At 46.6% G+C, this 19,685-nt stretch overlaps 1 protein-coding gene across 2 annotated transcripts in view; it reads left to right on the plus strand.

The window, feature by feature from the left end:
• The window catches only part of LOC121874290 (phospholipid phosphatase 3-like), a 52,807-nt gene that overhangs the window by 21,784 nt on the left and 11,338 nt on the right, over window positions 1-19,685 (plus strand). The window contains exons 2-5 of one of the 2 annotated variants that reach the window (XM_042378389.1): window positions 8,183-8,404; window positions 8,924-9,061; window positions 11,679-11,855; window positions 12,132-12,274. In XM_042378389.1, the coding sequence (XP_042234323.1) occupies window positions 8,183-8,404; window positions 8,924-9,061; window positions 11,679-11,855; window positions 12,132-12,263 (669 nt within the window). In that variant the 3' untranslated portion in view covers window positions 12,264-12,274. The remainder of the gene's footprint in view (window positions 1-8,182; window positions 8,405-8,923; window positions 9,062-11,678; window positions 11,856-12,131; window positions 12,275-19,685) is intronic. The other variant, XM_042378388.1, reaches the window with a different exon arrangement.

The raw sequence follows: 19,685 nt of genomic DNA on the forward strand, positions 1-19,685 counted from the left end.
ACAAGGGGAGAAGACTTGCAAAATACGTACTTCCTTATGATACAGTTGGGGTCAAAAGGTCATCCTACCCCCCCTCCCTCCCAAAATAAAGCAGTGTTGACCCAAGCCAGATACTGTACAAGTTAGGATAAGTCAGCTTGACTCCGCCCTAGCTCAGTTTGATGACTCACGCCCCTGGCTCAGTTTGATGACTCTGCCCCTGGCTCCAGCTTGATGACTCACGCCCCTGGCTCAGCTTGATGACTCATGCCCTGGCTCCAGCTTGAGTACTCACGCCCTGGCTCCAGCTTGATGACTCATGCCCTGAAACCAGCTTGATGACTCATGCCCCTGGCTCCAGCTTGATGACTCACGCCCCTGGCACAGTTTGATGACTCACGCCCCTGGCTCAATTTGATGACTCATGCCCCTGGCTCAGCTTGATGACTCACGCCCCTGGCTCAGTTTGATGACTCACGCCCCTGGCTCAGCTTGATGACTCACGCCCCTGGCTCAGCTTGATGACTCACGCCCCTGGCTCAGCTTGATGACTCACGCCCCTGGCTCAGCTTGATGACTCACGCCCATGACTCAGCTTGATGACTCACGCCCATGACTCAGCTTGATGACTCACGCCCATGACTCAGTTTGACCCCAGGGAGCTGACTTTTGTCCCATCTGTACATAATTGCTTCTGATAAAAGGAACTAGCTCGCCATTGGCCTTAAGTTTGGACATTAAAACAGTTCAAGGAAGATATTTGTCAGCTGACCTCATACAGGAATGACCAACATATTGTAGTACGGATGATTGCAGGGATTAACCATAGGTTGCTTAACTTAGTCAGGCGTTGCTTTTGACGTTTTAAGTCTCAGTTGCCGATGATTTTGTCTCGGTAATAGATAGTTAAGGAATAAACAGTCGTTCCGGGGATGAATTAATTCGATAAGAAGTAGCTGGAAGAAGGAGTGAATTACAGGGTGTATTTTTATTTACTACGGTAAATAAAATACGTGTTAGTATTTGTCTGTTTAAGGACCACCAAGGATATGAGATCTTGCTAGTTACAGTACTTAGTGGTGGTACAGTTGATGGTACAGTGTGGTACTGAGCTGTGGTAGTCACTAGTTACAGTACTTAGTGGTGGTACAGTTGATGGTACTGAGCTGTGGTAGTCACTAGTTACAGTACTTAGTGGTGGTACAGTTGATGGTACGGTGTGGTGCCTTGAGCTGTGGTAATCATAGTTACAGTACTTAGTGATGGTACAGTTGATGAGTGCGGTGTGGTGCTGAGCTGTAGTCAGTCACTAGTTACAGTACTTAGTGATGGGTGCAGTTCGATGGTACAGTGTGGTACTTTACAGGCTGTGGTAGTCACTAGTTGCAGTACTTAGTGATGTTACAGTGATGGTACAGTGTGGTACTGAGCTGTGGTAGTCACTAGTTACAGTGCCAGTGATGGTACAGTTGATGGTACAGTGTGGTACTGAGCTGTAGTAGTCACTAGTTACAGTACTTAGTGATGGTACAGTTGATGGTACAGTGTGGTACTGAGCTGTAGTAGTCACTAGTTACAGTACTTAGTGGTGGTACAGTTGATGGTACAGTGTGGTACTGAGCTGTAGTAGTCACTAGTTACAGTACTTAGTGATGGTACAGTTGATAGTACGGTGGTGTGCTGAGCTGTGGTAGTCACTAGTTACAGTACTTAGTGGTGGTACAGTTGATGGTACAGTGTGGTACTGAGCTGTGGTAGTCACTAGTTACAGTACTTAGTGATGGTACAGTTGATGGTACGGTGTTGTACTGAGCTGTGGTAGTCACTAGTTACAGTACTTAGTGATGGTACAGTTGATGGTACAGTGTGGTACTGAGCTGTGGTAGTCACTAGTTACAGTACTTAGTGGTGGTACAGTTGATGGTACGGTGTTGTACTGAGCTGTGGTAGTCACTAGTTACAGTACTTAGTGGTGGTACAGTTGATGGTACGGTGTGGTACTGAGCTGTGGTAGTCACTAGTTACAGTACTTAGTGGTGGTACAGTTGATGGTACGGTGTTGTACTGAGCTGTGGTAGTCACTAGTTACAGTACTTAGTGATGGTACAGTTGATGGTACAGTGTGGTACTGAGCTGTGGTAGTCACTAGTTACAGTACTTAGTGATGGTACAGTTGATGGTACGGTGTGGTACTGAGCTGTGGTAGTCACTAGTTACAGTACTTAGTGATGGTACAGTTGATGGTACGGTGTGGTACTGAGCTGTGGTAGTCACTAGTTACAGTACTTAGTGGTGGTACAGTTGATGGTACGGTGTTGTACTGAGCTGTGGTAGTCACTAGTTACAGTACTTAGTGATGGTACAGTTGATGGTACAGTGTGGTACTGAGCTGTGGTAGTCACTAGTTACAGTACTTAGTGGTGGTACAGTTGATGGTACGGTGTGGTACTGAGCTGTGGTAGTCACTAGTTACAGTACTTAGTGATGGTACAGTTGATGGTACAGTGTGGTACTGAGCTGTGGTAGTCACTAGTTACAGTACTTAGTGGTGGTACAGTTGATGGTACGGTGTGGTACTGAGCTGTGGTAGTCACTAGTTACAGTACTTAGTGGTGGTACAGTTGATGGCACGTTGCACTGAGTTGTGGTAGTCACTAGTTTACAGTACTTAGTGATGGTACAGTTGATGGTACAGTGTGGTAATGAGCCAGTCACTAGTTGCTTTACTTAGTGGTGGTACAGTTGGATGGTAATGTGTGTGTGGTACTGAGCTGTGGTAGTCACTAGTTACAGTACTTAGTGGTGGTACAGTTGATGGTACGGTGTGGTACTGAGCTGTGGTAGTCACTAGTTACAGTACTTAGTGGTGGTACAGTTGATGGTACAGTGTGGTACTGAGCTGTGGTAGTCACTAGTTACAGTACTTAGTGATGGTACAGTTGATGGTACGGTGTGGTACTGAGCTGTGGTAGTCACTAGTTACAGTACTTAGTGATGGTACAGTTGATGGTACGGTGTGGTACTGAGCTGTGGTAGTCACTAGTTACAGTACTTAGTGGTGGTACAGTTGATGGTACGGTGTTGTACTGAGCTGTGGTAGTCACTAGTTACAGTACTTAGTGATGGTACAGTTGATGGTACAGTGTGGTACTGAGCTGTGGTAGTCACTAGTTACAGTACTTAGTGATGGTGCAGTTGATGGTACAGTGTGGTACTGAGCTGTAGTGAGGTCACTAGTTGCAGGCACTTAGTGGTGGTACAGTTGATAGTGCAGTGTTGGCACAGGCTGTGAGAGGTAGTCACTAGTTACGGAGGTATAGTGGTGGTACGGTTGATGGTACGGTGTGGTACTTACAGGCTGTAGTAGTCACTAGTTGCAGTACTTAGTGATGGTACAGTTGATGGTACAGTGTGGTACTGAGCTGTGGTAGTCACTAGTTACGAGTACTTAGTGGTGGTACAGTTGATGAATGCGATTGTGGTACTGAGCTGTGGTAGTCACTAGTTACAACAGTGGTGGAAGGTACAGTTGATGGTACAGTGGTACTGAGCTGTAGTAGTCACTAGTTTACAGTACTTAGTGGTGGTACAGTTGATGGTGCAGTGTGGTACTGAGCTGTAGTAGTCACTAGTTACAGTACTTAGTGATGGTGCAGTTGATGGTACAGTGTGGTACTGAGCTGTGGTAGTCACTAGTTACAGTACTTTAGTGATGGTACAGTTGATGGTACAGTGTTGTACTGAGCTGTGGTAGTCACTAGTTACAGTACTTGGTGGTGGTACAGTTGATGGTACAGTGTTGTACTGAGCTGTAGTAGTCACTAGTTACAGTATAGTGATGGTACAGTTGATGAGTGCGGTGTTTGTACTGAGCTGTGAAGTGGTCTGGTTTACAGTACTTGGTGATGGTACAGTTGATGGTACGGTGTGGTACTGAGCTGTGGTAGTCACTAGTTTTAATTATGAGTGGTGGTACAGTTGATGGTACAGTGTGGTACTGAGCTGTGGTAGTCACTAGTTACAGTACTTAGTAGTGAGTACAGTTGATGGTACAGTGTGGTACTGAGCTGGGTAGTCACTAGTTTTAATTACTTAGTGGTGGTACAGTTGATGGTACGATTGTTGTACTGAGCTGTGGTAGTCACTAGTTACAGTACTTAGTGGTGGTACAGTTGATGGTACAGTGTGGTACTGAGCTGTGGTAGTCACTAGTTACAGTACTTAGTGGTGGTACAGTTGATGGTACGGTGTTGTACTGAGCTGTGGTAGTCACTAGTTACAGTACTTAGTGATGGTACAGTTGATGGTACAGTGTGGTACTGAGCTGTGGTAGTCACTAGTTACAGTACTTAGTGGTGGTACAGTTGATGGTACGGTGTTGTACTGAGCTGTGGTAGTCACTAGTTACAGTACTTAGTGGTGGTACAGTTGATGGTACAGTGTGGTACTGAGCTGTGGTAGTCACTAGTTACAGTACTTAGTGATGGTACAGTTGATGGTACGGTGTTGTACTGAGCTGTGGTAGTCACTAGTTACAGTACTTAGTGGTGGTACAGTTGATGGTACAGTGTGGTACTGAGCTGTGGTAGTCACTAGTTACAGTACTTAGTGGTGGTACACTTGATGGTACAGTGTGGTACTGAGCTGTGGTAGTCACTAGTTACAGTACTTAGTGATGGTACAGTTGATGGTACGGTGTTGTACTGAGCTGTGGTAGTCACTAGTTACAGTATTTAGTGGTGGTACAGTTGATGGTACAGTGTGGTACTGAGCTGTGGTAGTCACTAGTTACAGTACTTAGTGGTGGTACAGTTGATGGTACAGTGTGGTACTGAGCTGTGGTAGTCACTAGTTACAGTACTTAGTGGTGGTACAGTTGATGGTACAGTGTGGTACTGGTAGTCATGTATACTTAACTTATTGACCACATTGTTATTAAAGGTTGAGTTAATATAATAGTATAATAAACACCTTTATCAGATATAGTCTATGTTGATGTGTTAAGTCAGTCAGTCTGTAAAATACCTGTTAAAATGTTCTGTTTCATGAAGTTTATGTTGTGCATAGGTTAGGTTAGGCCAGGTCAGAGCAGGTTAGGTTAGGTTACGTCACGTCAGGTTAGGTTACGTCAGGTTAGATAAAGTTAGGTTAGGGTAGATATAGTTAGGTAAGGTTAGGTTATGCAGCTGAGAACTGCAAATATTTTCATTAATCTTCAGACTGAACTAAACTTAATCTAACCGAACCTATCTTTATCGACCCTAACCTAACCTGCTCTGACCTGGCCTAACCTAACCTAACCTAACCTAACCTAACCTAACCTGCTCTGACCTGGCCTAACCTAACCTCACCTAACCTGCTCTGACCTGGCCTAACGTAACCTAACCTGCTCTGACCTGGCCTAACCTAACCTAACCTGCTCTGACCTGGCCTAACCTAACCTAACTTTATCTACCCTAACCTGACCTATACACAAAATAAACATGACATGCAACATTTTCACAGGTATTTTACAGGCTGCCTGATTGACATATTGACTATAAGCTACTGTATATATTATTTAGAAGTACACTCGTGTATTTGGTAGTTTACCTTACATTGTGTGTACATTATTACCACACAGAGAAGATTGAGAACATTTCGATAGAATATTGTTCCTCACGTGTTGCCCACATCCTAATATATCCTTTATTATAATCCTCACCGCCCCGTTCACCCCACACCGCCCCGTTCACCCCACACCGCCCCGTTCACCCCCGTTCACCCCCCACCGGGGCGCCCCGTTCACCCCTCACCGCCCCGTTCACCCCTCACCGCCCCGTTCACCCCTCATCACCCACTGTGTTCCTCTGACTGAGACATTCAAACCTCGTTAGCTTCAACTTGGGGCTCAACTCCTGATGACACAAATTAATTTAATTCAGAGTGATTTTTATTTATTTTTTTACAAAGTGGAAGTTAATTTTGAGGTAAAGGTTATTATTTTGTTATAAGACTGAGAACAAGATATAATGAGGCTTGATTGTTATTGTTGTTGGTGTTTTTCTTGTGACGAGCACCGCAGCGCTCCTGGGCACAGCACTTACAGGTCTTTGGTCGAGGATACCACAAATAAAAACATCACTTCTTTGCCCACCTTAAAACTCAAACCCTCGGCCAGATTTCTGACACAATTCCTAACTTGTGGCTGTGTTGTAGTGATAACTGACATCACTGTAGTATAAGGCAGACACTAAGAGTAACATTAACAGTACAGTTACACATCTTCTTGTCCCCAGCTTAACAAAATTAAGGGATAATGGTTGCCATCAGTTAGTTCTTCTATAGGAGTTACATTTCCAAACTCTAAATTCAAAAACTATTTATAATTTTTTAATAAAACGTCTTTATATAGAGAGGTGTTTCTTGGCCAATAAGTATACAGTATAATTAATATCTCTGTTAGCCAGAATCCCTCAAACCCGGAACTCTCCAATAGCTGGAATTTGAATTTTCTCGGGAAAATCTTTCCCAAAGACATAATTTTCTGGAAATTCCTACTTTTGAAAAGATTTTCGGGGGCACATTTTCCGGAAAATTTTGAGAAAAATTTCCCGATACCCGGAAAATTCCGGGGGATATTTTTTCGGGTTCAAGAAATGACTTACAGTAATGGGAATTTCTGGAAAGTGAGAAAATTTTTCCGTTACCCGAACAATTCCAGAAAATTGCGGGGATGAGGGATTTTTTTCTGGCTTTGAGAGAGTCGTCTTGTTACCCAGAAGTACTCTGCACTAATTGTTCCAGCTAACTGAGATATCACTGTACTTTATCCATTTACTTCAATTTAAATATTTTTGCCCATAATCAAGGAAACAGATGACTGTCTCCATGTTATTAGTTGACTTTCCTTCATTATAATTCCATTAAAAAATATAAACAGTACTACAGTTGTTATTATACATGAAGAAAGGAGCTCCCATACAATATAAATCAACTATTTTTAATGATGTCTTTTGAATCTCACCACACAAAGATTGACCAAGAATAATTAGGTCTGGCCGGCCCGGTACAGTACAGTGTGGGGAAGGGTTTGTATCATGTGTACCTAGAAACATGACGTCTTTGTTGAGTAACAATTAATACAGGATTAGATTAGTCAACAACTTACATGTCACTGAGTTCTTTACAGAGACTTTGTCATAAACAGTGTACTACTGTAGTTTTAATCCATCTTTGTGGTTAAGTGTTAGTTAAAAAGAGGCCGTGTGTGTGTATGAGCAGTTACATAGTTTGTGGTATCTTAACGACCAGATGGATCGTTTGAATCCATACAGGCTTTGGTTGTTGTCTCAGTACTGATGATGAACAAGTTGCACCCTGATGTTTGTGAAGCTGGGGAAGTTATAACTCCTTGTTAGACAGCTTGTTCGTGCTAATGCATTGTGTCTCTCTTGTTAACCTTGTTAGCATTACTCAAAGTGCACGTGAATGTGTGTTTTTGTATATACTCTGTACAGTGTGCACTGTACATGCTCATGCATATGTTCATTTAACACAGTTTAAGCTTGTCTTGGATATTGAAATTTTAATTGAAAGTCGTGATAGTAGTAACGGTTACTGTACATAGCACTTGAGAAGTTATTTAATAAAGCCATACAGTACAGTACAGTACAATACAGTACAGTACAGTACAGTACAGTACAGTACTGTACTGTACTGTACTGTACAGTACAGTACAGTACAGTACAGTACTGTACAGTACAGTACAGTACAGTACAGAGGCAGAATTTCTGCTGCTTCTTAACATTGTTGTTGTGTTAAAACATATGAATGAGTTTCTTAACCAGTCTGAGGCATGTGTCTGGATATACAGTATAAACTAAATGTAATCTCCTACTGAACCCAGTTTGTGTTGGTCAACACGCTTGAGTTATTGTATATAATATTCATGGCAATATCTGCATAGACCAAAGTACAGTACCTGTATAGTTTGATCTGTTTTGAAGTTGTGTGTTGTTAGAGGCTTAATTTATTATTTAGTGAAGTACAGTAATTACTTATATTTTCAAATGCATGAAAGCCAAACTAAGTAAACTTGATTAGTTTTGACCAATTTGTTGTCCTTGGTTAATGATGATGATGATCTGTGCAGAAAATTCAGCTTATATACAAATTTCAAATACTGTATAATTGTTCTCATTCATATTTTAAACCGGCTCAGATGTGCCTTTTGGAGTGGTGGAGGATTCGTCAGGAGGCGGTGGGGAAGCCGCTGGTGATGTGCAGCAGAAACGTTAGCTCGTGGTTCTGGGCTTCGTATGCCGCCATTGGCACATTCCTCTTTGGGTGTGCTTGCTCGCAGCTCTCCACTGACATTGCCAAGTACTCTATTGGACGTTTGAGGCCACATTTTATCAGTGTGTGCATTCCTGACTGGTCACAGGTATGCATCTCATTCTTGTTTGTAGCATAGTTCATGTTCTAAGTATTTTGTATGTATGACTTTCTTTTTATAATCAATACTGTACAATGTTAATATTAGATATGTGTTAATCTATTGGGAGGCTCAGTGCACTTGTTCTCCTCTACCTTAAAGATGAATTTAAAAATGGTTTAGTTTTCAGGCAATAAAATAAAGAGGTGAGAAATAAGGAGCAGTCATTCTGGCCCAAATTATTTAAGGTCAAACTTATTATTAAATCCTGCGTGTGGCTTCTTCTCTGTTCTTTCTTTCTCTCAGTTTTTTTCCTTTCCTCTTTTCTTCTTTCTTTCTTTGACCTCCTTTGAACTCAAAATTTGTTTACCTTCTTGTTATCCTTGATGCCAGAATACTGCACAGTACTGGACACTTGTTACCCGAGTCATATGTGCAGTATTTTTAACGTTCAGTTATATAGATGCTGTGCCGGGTGTGTTGTCTCCAGTGTTTGTTACAAAGAAAGATAAAGTTATTCAATTTCAGCTCAACTGCACTCAAGACTACAGGTATGTTGACCACATCCCCTGCACATCAAGTGAATCATTCCGATTGAAAGAAGCTCGGCTATCGTTTCCCTCCGGACACGCCTCCTTCTCTGCGTTTACCATGATTTACTTAGCTGTAAGTATAGTGTACTTCCAGAGTATTCATCAGAGGTGTTAAGTGAGAACTGGTTGAGGCACTAGAGCTGGGTGGATATAACACTCACTTCCCCTCCTGACCAAACAGTAACTGGTTCATGTGTACAGCAGAGGGTGCACACTAGATACAGTACTGTAGTGTACTTAACTTTATTGTTGCGGAAGTGAAAGGCAGTAGCAGCCATGGTGTCTACTGTATTCACACCGAGTGGACTATTAGTGCTGTGGAACATGTACAGTAGACCCTTGCTGTTCACGAGGGATAGCTTCCCAAAAATGACGAAACTTGGCAAAACCACAAACAGCAACTTATACAATACCTTAGTGCACTAGTATACAGGTATACTGTGTAGGAGAAACTAAAGTCACAATACTGTACTTACATTAGTATGTGGAAGTCTGGAGCTTGATGAAGTGGTGTACTGTACATAGGGAGACATCTGGTTACTGAAGCATAGGTGGATCATCAGGATCATTGGTGGGAGAGGGTGATGCAGTGGTGGAGTGGTGCAAGACCGGGAGGTGGCACATGGCTGGCAGGTGGTGTGTGGCCGGGAGGCGAATGGTGAGGTGGTGGGTGGCTAAACTGTAAACTTTCTGGGTGGTCTGGTGCTTTATCTATAGATAATAACACCTTGAATTCCATCTTCTTGGAAACTAGGTATTTTTCCACTTCCGGGACGAAGCATTTATGGAACCAGTCCAGGAATGCTTGCACAGTTACCCATGACTTTTTGTTGGACTGGCAAAACACTGACGAAAGATTCTTGTTTATTTCCTTTAGAGTGTTTGCTGAGTGGTAAAGCAAGTCAGGCTTGATCATGTGGCCAGCCACATTGCCACAGAAGATGAGCGTCACTCTGTCCTTGGCCGCCTTGAACCCAGAGGCACGCCTCTCCTGCTTGTTTATGTAGGTTCTACCAGGCATAATCTTGTAAAATAAACCGGATTCATCAGCATTAAACACTTGCTCTGGTCCATCGCCTTTCTCTTCTATTATTTTCTTCAGCTTGGCGGTAAATACACCTGCAGCTGTGTGGTCAGCTGATGTGACCTCCCCAGTCAGCTTCACATTATGGAGCGAGAATATTTTCTTAAAATCCTTGAACCAACCTTTACTGGCACCAAGAGTTGGCTCAGTCACTACACCAGCCCCTTCACCACCTGTTGACTCGTACAAATGACCATAAAGACTTTTAGTCTTTTCACAAATCACGTTGCTGTTGATCGGAACATTTTTTTGATGCTGTTCCTCAATCCAAATGTTCAGTGCTTTCTCAGTTATCACTATGTTCTTGTCATCAACAACCTGCGCCACTTTAGCACTTGCAGGACTACTTGCTTGAACAGAATCATAAATTGCTTGTTCATTCTTTCTTGTGTACTGCACTGTGGATTCGTTCACACCGAACAACCGACCAGCCGCGGCAGCACTCGTCCCCTCTTTTAACTTGTCTAATAATTCAACTTTCTTTGTCAGGGTCATCACTGACTTTTGCCTTTTATGTTTCACTCCACTAGCATCACTAGCACTGACACTAGGCAGTCTTTTAGGGGCCATTTTCACAAAGAAACACAAAAGTTTTGAGAGTATGACACAGGATGCTGGGTCACGGGTACTGGGCGAGGGCCAACACAGCGACATGAGACGAGTGGGGTGACTCGTTGTGCTGAGGGAGGAGGCTCACATGCTAGCCACCCGAGCCACCTGCTGCTTACCGCGAATCGTCGAAATCGTGAATCTTAAACCCGCGAATGGGAGGGGTCTACTGTACACCAAACCCAACACTCTTATTACCAGTTTTATTTAGTACAGTACTGTAGTAATTTAACAGGTAAATTACTGCTGAGTGTCATAGCTTCAGTACATTGTATGACTAGTGGAAACCAATTTTGCAACAGTATTGTAAAATTGGCTTAAGATTCAGAGATTGTCTAAAATTTTAAGAAATAGGAATACTGAACTGAACTGTAAGCATATGCAATTTCTACCTCCCATGTTTTGTATGGAGTGGGAGAAAGAGGTATGTAAAGGTCATAGAAAGGGAGAAGAGAATTAGTGAAGGAAGTGGTATACAAAACAATTGGCAGGAATGGTTAACACAACAAAGAGAAATATCATCAAGTAAATAAGCTGATGAATGAGAGTTAGTGCAGTAGATGGCAGCTCCACCTTTGTTATGAAACAGCTTCACTATCCAGCACAAACTAATACACACTAAGATGAAGGAAAACTCTACTCACACATTTAAAAAATAATTGTAATAAAAAAAAAAGTTATTTGTTGCTCACTGGAGGAGAATGACACATACTTTGAACATGTTCCGCCTACAACCATCCCAGCACCCCTGGGGCCGGAGGTATCAGTTAGCTGTATCTGGACTAAAGTAAGCAACTGGTATTGTATGAGAAATTTTAAGCTTATTATATGATGTTCTTTATTCACTTCTCTCACACACACACACACACACACACACACACACACACACACACACACACACACACACACACACACACACACACACACACACACACACACACTTTTCCTCACAAGTCATATTACTTCAATGTTTGTAGTACTAAATTTATTCTTCCAGATTTACCTTCAAGTGCGATTTAAGTTCAAAGGTCCCAAGTTGGTTCGGCCGTTCCTTCAGTTTGTGTGCTTAATGATGACCTTCTATTGCTGCCTCTCTCGTGTCTCAGACTACAAGCACCACTGGTCGGATGTTCTCTTTGGTTTTGCTCTGGGAACAACAGTGGCCATCTTAATTGTAAGTTAATCTTTGCATCATCGCACACTTTCACTTTAGTTTGGCAGTATTTTGTAATTTTTTCTATTTTTGGGTAAATCTTGTTTTTTGATTTTTTTGTGTAATTTAAATTTCTGGCTAAGTTCTTTGTTTTGAGTGAAAATCAATGTATGTAATAAGTATTTATAATGTTCACCATTAAAGTTTTATTATTATAAATTGCCTGTGACAGTGACCCTGATACAGAGATAAAGGCATTTATGTCCTCATTTTCATGACAACACGACCACCTTCTAGTCGGTGTATGTGTCGGATCTATTTAGCGGCTGGCGGGGGTATCGCCCCAAGCATCACCGTGAAGGTGTGGAGGTCATGCAGCTGCAGAACTGTAGTCGTTCGTCATCAGCAGCCAAGATTGACTTTGTATAGAGCATCTCAGGGTCAGGGTCAAATTATTATACATTATGTTTAGTCATGTGCAATAATGTGCTTTTTATAACTACATTTGCATTTTGTTTGCTTGTTATCCTGTGAGATATTCAGAAGAAACCTTAAAACATTAGGGTTTCTGGTCCATGAAACCAGAGAGTTTTATCAACAGTTTGCTACTTTCAGGAGATGTTAATGTTCTCTAGGGCTGTTTGCTCTTTACTGTACAAGGTTCTCCTGCATGTCTCGAGGCATGTTCTATGTTTTGCTTTTGATTATCATTTCCTTGTTTAAATTTTGCTATTTGATGTCTTACTTAATTTTGCATGATGGATATTTGTGGGAATTTATGCACAAACACCAAAACTAATGCATCTTATATTTCTGTCTAGGAGGTTGTAGGTTGTAACTGCTGAAGCCCATCTTTAACTAACCTGCACATAATATACATAGAGACACATGCATTGGTGTCTGTCTGTATTACATTATTTCTCACACTTGTTCAGTGACTGACTTTAAATAATAATGTACTGGATCCTCAAGTGGTTCTGTAATGGTTACACACTATGACCAAAGTTGTCACATGTGTTGAATCTCATGATAAATGCAGATTATTCTGCATGTATTATTAAAGTAATAAACCACTAATATGCATAAAGGAAAGGAGCAATGTACAGTATGTCCTGTACAGTATGTCCTGTACATTACTGTATATGTAAAGGCTTAGTGTTGTGGCAAATGGTGGCATACATTTATAGCATGTTGGGGATATGAGTTCTCCAAAAGAGTGACATATTTCTTCAAAAACAAAAGGTTCAAGATAAATGCAGTAGCATTTTTATTGGGAGGGTGATCTATCATGGCCACCCTGTCTCAGGGTGATCTATCATGGCCACCCTGTCTCAGGGTGATCTATCATGGCCACCCTGTCTCAGGGTGATCTATCATGGCCACCCTGTCTCAGGGTGATCTGTCATGGCCACCCTCTCTCAGGGTGATCTATCATGGCCACCCTCTCTCAGGGTGATCTATCATGGCCACCCATGGCCACCCTGTCTCAGGGTGATCTATCATGGCCACCCTGTCTCAGGGTGATCTGTCATGGCCACCCTCTCTCAGGGTGATCTGTCATGGCCACCCTCTCTCAGGGTGATCTGTCATGGCCACCCTCTCTCAGGGTGATCTGTCATGGCCACCTTCTCTCAGGGTGAGATTCATCATGGCCACCTCTCTCAAAGTGATCTGTCAAGGCCACCCCTCTCTCTCAGGGTGACGATCATGGCCACCCTCTCAGGGTGATCTATCATGGCCACCCCTGCTCAGGTGACCTGTCATGGCCACCCTCTCAGGGTGATCTATCATGGCCACCTCTCAGGGTGATCTGTCAGGCCACCCTCTCTCAGGGTGATCTGTCATGGCCACCCTCTCTCAGGAGACCATCATGGCCACCTCTCTGTGGGTGATCTGATCATGGCCACTCCTGTCCAGGGTGATCTGTCAGGCCACCCTCCTCAGGTGATCTATCATGTACAATCTCTCTCAGGTGATCTATCATGGCCACCCCTGTCTCAGGTGATCTGCCGCGGCCACCTCTGTGGGTGATCTATCATGGCCACCCTCTCTCTGTAAGTGATCTATCACACACCCTCTCTCTTGTGGGTGATCTGTCAGTGCCACCTCTCTCAGGTGATCATGGCCACCTCTCTCAGGGTGATTCATCGCGGCCACCCTGTCTCAGGGTGATCTGTCATGGCCACCCTCTTAGTGATCTATCATGGCCACCCTCTCAGGTGATTCCGTCACACCTTCTCAGGTGATTCCATCATGGCCACCTCTCAGGGTGATCTGTCATGCCACCTCTCAGGGTGATCTACCGCGGCCACCTTCTCTCAGGGTGATTCTGTCAGGCCACCTCAGGGTGATCTGTCATGGCCACCTCTCTGTAAGTGACCTATCGCGGCCACCTCTCAGGGTGATTCCGTCATGCCACCCCCTCAGGGTGAGTCTATCATGGCCACCCTCTCTCAGGGTGATCTATCAGCCACTCTCAGGTGATCTATCATGGCCACCCTCTCCTGTAGGTGATTCCATCATGCACAATTCCTCTCAGGTGATCTGTCAAGTACAATTCCTCTCAGGTAAGATCTGTCATGGCCACCTCTGTAAGTGATCTGTCATGGCCATATCTCTCCTGTGTGGATCTATCATGGCCACCTCTCTCAGGGTGATCTGTCAGGCCACCCTCTCAGGGTGATCTGTCATGGCCACCTTCTCTCAGGGTGATCTGTCATGGCCACCTCTCAGGGTGATCACAGGCCACCTCTCTCAGGGTGATTCTGTCATGTACACCTCTCAGGGTGATCTGTCATGGCCACCTCTCAGGTGATTCGTCATGGCCACCTCTCTCAGGGTGATCTATCATGGCCACCTCTCAGTGATCTATCATGGCCACCTCTCTGTGGGTGATCTATCATGGCCACCTCTCAGGGTGATCTGTCATGGCCACCCTCTCTCAGGGTGACGATCATGGCCACCCTGTCTCAGGGTGATCTGTCACACACCTCTCCAGGTGATCTATCATGGCCACCTCTCAGGGTGATCTGCCTGCAGCCACCTCTCTCAGGTGATCTATCATGGCCACCTCAGGGTGATCTATCATGGCCACCTCTCAGGTGATCTGTCATGGCCACCTTCTCAGGTGATCTATCAAGGCCACCTCTCTCGGTGATCTGTCACGCCACCTCTCAGGTGATTCATGTCATGGCCACTCTCTCTGTGGGTGATCTGTCATGGCCACTCCTGTCTCAGGGTGATCTGTCATGGCCACCTTCTCAGGGTGATCTGTCATGGCCACCTTCTCTCAGGGTGATCTGTCATGGCCACTTCTCTCAGGTGATCTATCATGGCCACCTCAGGGCAGACGATCATGCCACCTCTCTCAGGGTGACTCCTGTCATGGCCACTTTCTCTCAGGGTGACCATCATGGCCACCTTCTCAGGGTGATTCTCATCATGGCCACCTCTCTCAGGGTGATCTGTCATGGCCACCTCTCTCAGGGTGATCATGCCACTCTCTCAGGGTGATTCTGTCATGGCCACCCCCTCAGGGTGACCTGGTCACCTTCTCTCAGGGGTGATCTGTCATGGCCACCTCTCTCAGGGTGATCTATCACACACCCTCTCAGGGTGATCTATCATGGCCACACTGTGGGTGATCTATCATGGCCACCTCTCCTCGGTGGGGTGATTCATTTGGCCACCTCTCTCAGTGGTGATCTGTCATGGCCACCTCTCTTGTGGGTGAGATCATGGCCACCCTCTCTCAGGGTGTGATCTATCATGCCACCTCTCAGGGTGATCTGTCATGGCCACTTTCTCAGGGTGATCATCATACACCTTCAGGGTGATCTATCATGGCCAAATTCTCTCAGGTGATCTATCATGGCCACCCTCTCTCAGGTGATCTATCATTGGCCACCTCTCTCAGGGTGATCTGTCAGCGGCCACCTCAGGGTGATCTATCATGGCCACCTCTCTCAGGTGATCTGTCAGGCCACCTCACAGGGTGATCTATCATGGCCACCTCTCAGGGTGATCTATCATGGCCACCTCTCTCAGGGTGATCTATCATGGCCACCTCTCAGGTGACCCATCATGGCCACCTCTCAGGTGATTCGTCATGGCCACCTCTAGGGTGATCTATCATGGCCACCTCTCAGTGATCTGTCAAGGCCACCAGGTGATCTGTCATACACCTCTCTCAGGTGATCTATCATGGCCACCTCTCTGTGGGTGATCTACGCGCCACCCCTCTCTCAGCATCTTGCCTTGGCCACCTCTCAGGCAGATCTGATCATGGCCACCCTCTCAGGGTGATTCCACGGCACACCCTCCTCAGGGTGATTTGTCATGCCACCCTGTCTCTGAAAGTGATTCCATCATGGCCACCCTCCTAGCAGATCTGTCATACAATTCTGTCTCAGGGTGATCTGTCATACAATTCTCTAGGTGATCTGATCATACAATCTCTCAGGCAGATCTACAAGCACACCTCTCTCAGGTGATTCGTCATGGCCACCTCTCTGTAAGATTCAGTCGCGCCACCTCAGGGTGATCTATCATGCACACCTCTCAGGTGATTTGATCATGCACATCCTGTCTCAGGCGATCTGTCATGCACACCTCTCAGGTGATCTATCATGGCCACCCTCTCTCAGGGTGATCTGTCGCGCCACCCCCCAGGTGATCTGTCATGGCCACCCCCTCTCAGGGGCAAGGATCTGTCACGGCCACCCCTCTCTCAGGGTGATCTATCATGGCCACCTCTCTCAGTGATTCGTCATGGCCACCCTCTCTCAGGGTGATCTGTCATGCACACCTTCTCTCAGGGTGACCCTGTCATGGCCACCTTCTCTCAGGGTGATCTGTCATGGCCACCCTCTCTCAGGGTGATTCAGTCATGGCCACCTCTCTCAGGTGATCTGTCACGGCCACCTCTCTCAGGGTGATCTGTCATGGCCACCTTCTCAGGGTGACTCTGTCATGGCCACCTCTCCTGTAGTGATCTATCACACACCTCTCAGGGTGATCTGCATGGCCACCTCTCTCAGGGTGATCTATCAAGGCCACCCCTCTCAGGTGATTCACCATGGCCACCCCCTGTGGGTGATCTATCACACACCCTCTCTCAGGATCACAGGCCACCCTCTCAGGTGATCTATCATGGCCACCTCTCAGGGTGATTCACACAATCTCCTGGTAAGTGATCCACACACTTCTCTCAGGGTGATCTATCATGGCCACCCTCTCAGGGTGATCTATCAGCCACCTCTCTCTCTGTGGGTGAGATCTATCATACACCCTCTCTCTCAGGGTGACGGTCACACACCTCTCAGGTGATCTGTCATACACCTCTCAGGTGATTCGTCACACAATTCTCAGGTGATCCATCAGCGGCCACCCTCTCCAGGCGGAGCCTGCTTCCACACCAGGGGTGATCTGTCATGGCCACCTCTCTCAGGTGATCTATCATGGCCACCCCTCTCAGGTGATCTGTCGCAGCTCACCTCTCTCAGGGTGATCTGTCATGGCCACCTCTCCCAGGGGTGATCTATCATGGGCCACCTCTCTCAGGTGACCCACTGCACCTCTCAGGGTGATCTGTCATGGCCACCTCTCAGGGCGATTCTGTCACACACCTCTCTGAAAAGATTCCACTGCACACCTCTCAGGTGATCTATCAGGCCACCTCTCTCAGGGTGATCTATCATGGGCCACCTCAGGTGATCTGTCATGGCCACCTCTCAGGTGATTCGTTCATGCCACCTCTCCAGGTGACCATCGCGGCCACCCTCTCTCAGGGTGATCTGTCATGGCCACCTCTCTCAGGTGACGATCATGGCCACCCCTCTCTCAGGAGATTCTCCGTCATGGCCACCTCTCAGGATCATCATGGCCACCTCTCAGGTGACTTGTCATGGCCACCCTCTTGTGGTACCTGTCATGGCCACCTCTCTCTCAGGGTGACTTGTCATGGCCACCTCAGGCATTCACACACCTCTCTCAGGGTCTCTGTCATGGCCACCTCAGGGTGACTAGTCGCGGCCACCCAGCCCCAGGTCGGGCCACCTCTCAGGGTGATCTGTCATGGCCACCTCTCAGGTGATTCACTGCACACCTCTCAGGGTGATCTATCGCGGCCACCTCTCAGGTGATCTTGTCATGGCCACCTCTCTCAGGGTGATCTGTCATGGCCACCTCTCTCAGGTGATCTGTCATGGCCACCTCTCAGGGTGATCTGTCATGGCCACCTTCTCTCAGGGTGATCTGTCATGGCCACCTCTCTCAGGGTGATCTATCATGGCCACCCCTCTCTCAGGTGATCTATCATGGCCACCTCTGCCAGGGTGATGCCCAGTCATACACCTCTGTGGGTGATTCTGTCATGGCCACCTCTCTCAGGTGAGATCTGTCATGGCCACTTCAGTGGATCGGTCAGGCCACCAGGTGATTCTGTCATGGCCACCTCTGTGCATTCTGTCATGGCCACCTCCCCCAGGGTGATCTGGGTCATGGCCACCCTCCTCAGGGTGATCTGTCAGCAACACCCCCCCTCAGGGTCACACCCCTCTCAGGTGATCTGTCACACACCCTCTGTGATTCAGTCATGCACACCCCTGCCCCTGTGCAGACCATGGCCACCTCAAAGGATCCGTCACACCTCAGGGTGATTCATGGCCACCTCTCAGGGTGATCTGGTCACATACCCTCTCAGGGTGACACGCACACCCCCTCAGGCAGATTCTGTCATGGCCACCCTCTCTCAGGTGATTCTGTCATGGCCACCCCCTCTGTAAAGTAGATCTGTCGCGGCCACCTCTCAGGCAGATCACACACCCCGGCCTGTGTGACTGTCGCCAGCCACCTTCAGGTGAGCCCATCATGGCCACCTCTCTCAGGGTGATCTGTCATGGCCACCCTCTCTCAGGTGATCTGTCATGGCCACCCCTGTCTGTGGAGATCTGTCATGGCCACCCGCCCTGTGGGTGATCTGTCATGGGCCACCTTCTCTCAGGGTGATCTGTCATGGCCACCTCTGTGGGTGATCTGTCATGGCCACCTCTCTCAGGGTGATTCTGTCATGCACACCTCTCTCTCAGGGGACGGCCACCCCTCAGGGTGGCCTGTCATGGCCACCTCTCTCAGGGTGAGACCAGCCACCTCCTGTGCATCTGTCATGCCTCTCAGGGTGATCTATCAGGCCTCTCTCAGGTGATCTACTGCACACCCTCTCAGGTGATTCATCATGGCCACCTCAGGCGATCTATCATGGCCACCTCTCAGGGTGATCTATCATGGCCACCTCCTCAGGATCTGGTCATGGCCACCTCTCTCAGGGTGATCTATCATGGCCACCCTCTCTCTGTGGTATCTATCATGGCCACCTCTCTGTGGTGATCTGTCATGGCCACCTCTCAGATCTGTCATACAATTCTCTCAGGGTGATCTTGTCATGGCCACCCTGTCTCAGGGTGAGATCTGTCACACACCTCTCTCAGGTGATTCATGGCCACCCTCTCTCAGGTGATCTGTCACACACCTCCTCTCTCTGGTGATCTGTCATGGCCACCCTCTCTCAGGTGATTCAGTCATGCCACCTCTCCTCAGGTGATCTGTCATGGCCACCTCTTCAGGCGATTCTGTCATGGCCACCTCTCAGGTGACTATCATGGCCACCTTCTCTCAGGTGATCTGTCATGCCACCTCTCTCTCAGGGTGATCTGTCAGGCCACCCTCTCAGGGTGATCTGTCATGGCCACCCTCTCAGGGTGACCTGTCATGGCCACCTTCTCTCAGGGTGATCTATCATGCACAACAATTTCAGGTGATCTATCATGGCCACCTCTCTCAGGGTGATCTGTC

The sequence above is a fragment of the Homarus americanus genome, unplaced genomic scaffold (genome assembly GCF_018991925.1).
Source record: "Homarus americanus isolate GMGI-L3 unplaced genomic scaffold, GMGI_Hamer_2.0 scaffold26488, whole genome shotgun sequence".
Lineage (NCBI taxonomy): Eukaryota > Metazoa > Arthropoda > Malacostraca > Decapoda > Nephropidae > Homarus > Homarus americanus.